A 5,204-nucleotide genomic window follows, 5' to 3' on the forward strand; every position below is an offset into this window, starting at 1 on the left:
TAGCCCCCCGACACATAAACTACTGCAGCATAAATACTGGAGGCTGAGACAGGATGGGTCAGGAGACACTGTGGCCCCATCCGATGATACCCCCGGACGATCGGCTCATTTGTCTTGCTCACATCGAGGGAGAGGTTATTGTCCTTGCACCACACTGCCAGGTCTCTGACCTTCCCCCTATAAACTGTCTCATCGTTGTCGGTAATCAGGCCTACCACTGTTGTGTCGTCAGAAAACTTAATGATGGTGTTGGTCGTGTTTGGCCACGCAGTTGTGGGTGAACAGTTAGTACAGGAGGGGACTAAGCACGCACCCCTGAGAGGCCCCAGTGTTGAGGATCAGCTTTGCAGACGTGTTGTTGCCTTCCCTTAGCACCTGGGGGCGGCCCGTCAGGAAGTCCAGGATCCAGCTGTGTTTAGTCCCAGGGTCCTTAGCTAAGTGATGAGCTTTCTGGGCACTATGGTGTTGAACGCTGAGCTGTAGTCAATGAACAGCATTCTCACATAGGTGTTCTTTTGTCCAGGTGGGAAAGGGCAGTGTGGAGTGCAATTGAGATTGCGTCATCGGTGGATCTGTTGGGGCAGTATGCAAATTGGAATGGGTCTAGAGTATCAGGGATGATACTGTTGATACTGTACTGTTGATGTCAAAGCACTTCATGGCTACCGGCGGTAATCATTTAGGCAGGTTACCTTCGCTTCCTTAGGCACAGGGACTATGGTGGTCTACTTGAAACATGTAGGTATTACAGACTCAGTCAGGGAGAGGTTGAAAATGTCAGTGAAGACACTTGCCAGTTGGTTCGCGCATGCTTTGAGTACACGTCCTGGTAATCCGTCTGGCCCGCGGCTTTGTGAATGTTCACCTGTTTAAAGGTCTTGCTCACATTGGCTACCGAGAGCGTTATGACACAGTCGTCCGGAACAGCTGGTGCTCTCGTGCATGCTTCAGTGTTGCTTGCCTCGAAGTGAGCATAGAAGTTATTTAGCTCGTCTGGTAGGCTCGCGTCACTGGACAGCTCGGGTCTGAGTTTCCCTTTGAAGTCTGTAATAGTTTTCAATCCCTGCCACATCCGACAAGCGTCAGAGCCGGTGTAGTATGGTTCAATCTTAATCCTTTATTGACGCTTTGCCTGCTTGATGGTTCGTCTGAGGGCGTTGCAGGATTTTTTATAAGCGTCCGGATTAGTGTCCCGCTCTTTGAAAGCGGCAGCTCTAGCCTTTAGCTCGATGCGGATATTGCCAGTAATCCATGGCTTCTGGTTAGGATATGTATGTACGGTCATTGTGTCTTAATATTATAATATGATATATTGTAATATCTAAATATTACAATGATATGTATGTACTTGTTTGTTTTTTAAAAGTGGGTGATTGTTATTTATGGAGGATTTTCCCTGTTTTTGAATGTCAGTAAAAAGGTCTGCAGACCATGCTTTGGTGTTTTGCTGCCTCGTGCATCCTGAGGGTGGCAGTAGAGCACCATGGAACACCACCCACAATAATTTTACGTCATACGGCCTAAACCAGGAAGTAAGAAATATCAACAATCAGGCCAGAGTGAGAAGAGTGACACGATCGCCTATTGGCGTTTAACATTTTAAAAGGACCTTTAGTGCTATATAGTTTAGAATATCAGAATGTCCGTGTTTGGGAAGTTGTTCGGCGGTGGGGGCAAAGGAGGTAAAGGACCAAGTGCACAAGAGGCGATTCAGAAACTCCGAGAGACCGAGGAAATGTTAACGAAGAAACAGGATTTTCTAGAGAAAAAGATTGACCAGGAACTCATTACTGCGAAGAAAAACGGAACTAAAAACAAACGGGGTGAGTCGCCAACTAACATCACATATGAATTTTCACGATTGTTGTCTAACTTGGCTAGCTAATTAAGCTAGCTAACTAACGTTAAAGTTCGCCTGATTTGTTAGCTAGCTGAAAGCTAGCTAACTTTCCGAAAAACCACACCTGTCACTGCATAGTCAGGTTGCCAATCTCGCCCTACCTCGTTGCACCAACTGTTGTAGAACAACTAATACGTATTATACCCGTTTTTTTAATGGAACGTTTTGTGTGACTGGTATCAAAAGTGTAGGTCTGGCTACACCAACAGCTAGTGAACCAACATTTGTCAAATGGCATCGTGTGACTGGGGGATTTTGTGAGTCATGAATTTGCACTCAATGCCTGCTTGTCAAAAGAAGGGAAGGGGGCATTCATTTCCCGACATTTAAATCATTGGGATTCCAACACACCCTGTTATAGGGCCTGTAGTGATGATTAGTTACCTAATACTGATAGAGGCTCCAAGTGACTTCTAGCATTCTTCACTGACAGTGGTGTTCATAACATAGGCTTTTGATGTAATAGTGAGTGGTTACGCATTTACTCACATTAAAGTCCTGGGCATTCAGAAACACTGTGACCATGACTCACTTCCACTGTCTTCACATACTAACCACGCCCCCCATAAATCGACTTTGATCATGATCATGGTGTTCTCATGTAGTGTTTTAATCCTCTAAACCTATTTTACCTACACAGTGACTCAATTTTTGCTAGTTTTTATTTCCCATGTTCTTTACAACAAATGCTAGGTTTCCATCACAAACATTAAATGACATTTAGCCAATGCTTTTATCCAAATGACTTAATCATGTGTGCATTCATTTTATGTACCGGTAGTCCCAGGAATCAAACCCACTAACCTCTTTTTCGTTTTCACTACGCAAAGCGGCCCTGCAGGCCTTGAAAAGGAAGAAGCGGTATGAGAAGCAGCTTACCCAGATTGATGGCACATTGTCCACCATTGAGTTCCAGAGAGAGGCGCTGGAAAATGCCAACACCAACACTGAAGTGCTCAAGAACATGGGCTTTGCTGCCAAGGCAATGAAGGCTGCCCATGAAAACATGTAAGCGGTGGCACACTACTTGTTTATTAGCTTTGGTCAAGTACTCATACAGCTCTTGTATTAATTCAAATCTCTCTGTTCCATCTATCTCTGTGTTTTAGGGACATAGACAAAGTAGATGACTTGATGCAAGACATCACTGAGCAGCAGGAGCTAGCACAAGAGATCTCAGATGCCATCTCGAAACCTGCAGGCTTTGGAGATGAGTTTGATGAGGTATGTGACATGAACTTGTCTGAACATTGTTCCTGATTTGGCTTTCATCAGTGCTGTTAGTTTAATAGTTGACCAGATATCACAGAGCCTGGATGTTCTGATTGTCTTGCATCATAGGATGAACTCCTAGCAGAGCTGGATGAGCTGGAACAAGAGGAATTGGACAAAAACTTGCTGGAGATTGGCGGGACAGAAAATGTCCCTCTACCCAATGTGCCTTCTACTTCATTACCCTCAAGACCTGGTGAGTCCTTTGTAATATGCAATAAAACATGTGATTTCTCCAATGGAACATTTTATCCCATGGTTACTATCCCAACAGGTCATGAAATAACTACTTGATCTCTTGTCCTTAATTGCTATAAAACATCTATATTTGCAACTTTTACACAAGTAATTCACAATTTTTGCATGCCTACTTGTTTTTTTTAGCCAAGAAGGAGGATGAAGATGAGCATGACATGGAGGACTTACAGCGCTGGGCGATGGAGGCTAACTAGTTGCATTACTGACACCACCTGTTGTAGAGGGGAAGAAAGGACTAATTGAATATGGTTGTTTTGTGTCCGAGAGCCAACCATCTTCTAAAACTAACACTAGAAAGGCCAATGCTGTAGGTTCTGTTTCCAGCCCAAAACCAGAGAAAGATTACCATGGCCTTCCATTAAAAGAGGAAGTTCAGAAAATGTCTTTGGAAATTTCTACCAAAAAGTTTGAACATAATTGTTTGGCAGTGATTGTAAAATCACTGAACTGTTCTATTGTCTTTGATGCTATGAACTTCACTGAAAGGCAAACATTTGTTTTTAATACATGGGCGTTGCAATGTCTCTTTTTCCGACTTAAACATATTTACCATTTGGTGTGGTGGGTGTGGCCTGGATATATTTATTCACCTTTACTTTTTGTTTGTAGTTGCTCCCAAAATAAGATGGAAATATGAGCATGCTCTCATGGTAATGTTTAGAATGGTCTATTTTCTGGATTGTTATTCTGAAATTTTGTTTTACATATTTTTTCCCCTATCAACATTTAGGTGATTCCCATCTACTAAGCATCTTCACCATGTGACCCTTGCTATTTGATGTAAATATCTAAATAATTAATATTTTTGCTGTCACAGAAGGTTTTCTTCATGTTGTGCTAAGCATGCAATGAGGGAAAAACTTAATACACTGCACAGCTCCAGAGAAATGATGAACCCCAACCAGTTCTGTTGTCTGTGTCATTTCTGAAAGGGTTCATTTTGAATTGTATAAGGTTGGGGGGGAAAAATCACCATATTAACTGCAGGGGGGGAAAAAAAGACTTCATGGTTTGTAATGATTAGACTAGTAGATACAGTATCAACATTTGGGGTTTGAGGATTACTTTTAGTTGTTTTTTTTACACAATGTACATTTTTTACATAGGAAAAAAATATTCACAAGGATAAGCATGTTTGCATTTCTATGGTTTAATTGTCCAGATGAGAATATTATTTGGAAAATAATTAAAGTTGTTGATTATTTTGTGGTTCAGGTTGTTTTTCTTGGTTAGGCATCAGTGTACAAAACAATAAGATAATCTGTGAATAAATAAAGTAGGAAATCTTTATTTTGTTAGTTTGAAATAATTTTCAGGTGTTTGTAAAATGTTGGTTAATGTGTCTCATTTGCAATCATTGTCAGTTGGTGTCGTTTAAGATGGAGGACGATAAAACATTTTCATGAGCATGGCCTTATTTATATTACAGCATATTGGATGACTATCATTCATATTCCATTCACCCAGCTCATTGAAACATGGATAGGTTTAGGCTACTACATGATACATTTTTAGGTAGCTACAAACTAGCCTATGAATGAAAGTTTACAACGTAGTTGCACAGGTTGAGATACATTTTAGTAATCGGGTTGAAAGATGATACATTCAATACCGTCTTGCACAATATTGCCAGCATCTAGCTGATCTAGGGTGTGATCATTAGTCTAAAAGTTGCAAACGAGCGTTTTTTAACAGAATCTGCAGACTGAATACACCCCTGATCACATGCAAACACAGTTCACTTTCATAGCAGCTACATATAAACAGCATGATC

General features: G+C 41.5%; 1 protein-coding gene across 1 annotated transcript; it reads left to right on the forward strand.

The window, feature by feature from the left end:
* Window positions 1–1,537: 1,537 nt before the first annotated feature.
* On the forward strand, window positions 1,538–4,101 carry LOC111976997 (charged multivesicular body protein 4b). Its single transcript, XM_024006228.2, has 5 exons — window positions 1,538–1,823; window positions 2,731–2,908; window positions 3,010–3,124; window positions 3,242–3,368; window positions 3,557–4,101. Exons 1-5 carry the CDS (start codon window positions 1,640–1,642, stop codon window positions 3,622–3,624), a joined length of 672 nt encoding a protein of 223 aa, XP_023861996.1. The 5' UTR covers window positions 1,538–1,639; the 3' UTR covers window positions 3,625–4,101.
* Window positions 4,102–5,204: the final 1,103 nt, after the last annotated feature.

Source organism: Salvelinus sp. IW2-2015, linkage group LG17, assembly GCF_002910315.2.
Source record: "Salvelinus sp. IW2-2015 linkage group LG17, ASM291031v2, whole genome shotgun sequence".
NCBI lineage: Eukaryota > Metazoa > Chordata > Actinopteri > Salmoniformes > Salmonidae > Salvelinus > Salvelinus sp. IW2-2015.

Excerpts from the sequence above, each read along its gene's own strand:
- LOC111976997 (XM_024006228.2), top strand. The coding sequence starts at position 1,640 with ATGTCCGTGTTTGGGAAGTTGTTCGGCGGTGGGGGCAAAGGAGGTAAA. Across the intron at positions 1,824-2,730 it reads CGGAACTAAAAACAAACGGG|CGGCCCTGCAGGCCTTGAAA; the intron begins GTGAGTCGCCAA and ends CACTACGCAAAG. Across the intron at positions 2,909-3,009 it reads AAGGCTGCCCATGAAAACAT|GGACATAGACAAAGTAGATG; the intron begins GTAAGCGGTGGC and ends TCTGTGTTTTAG.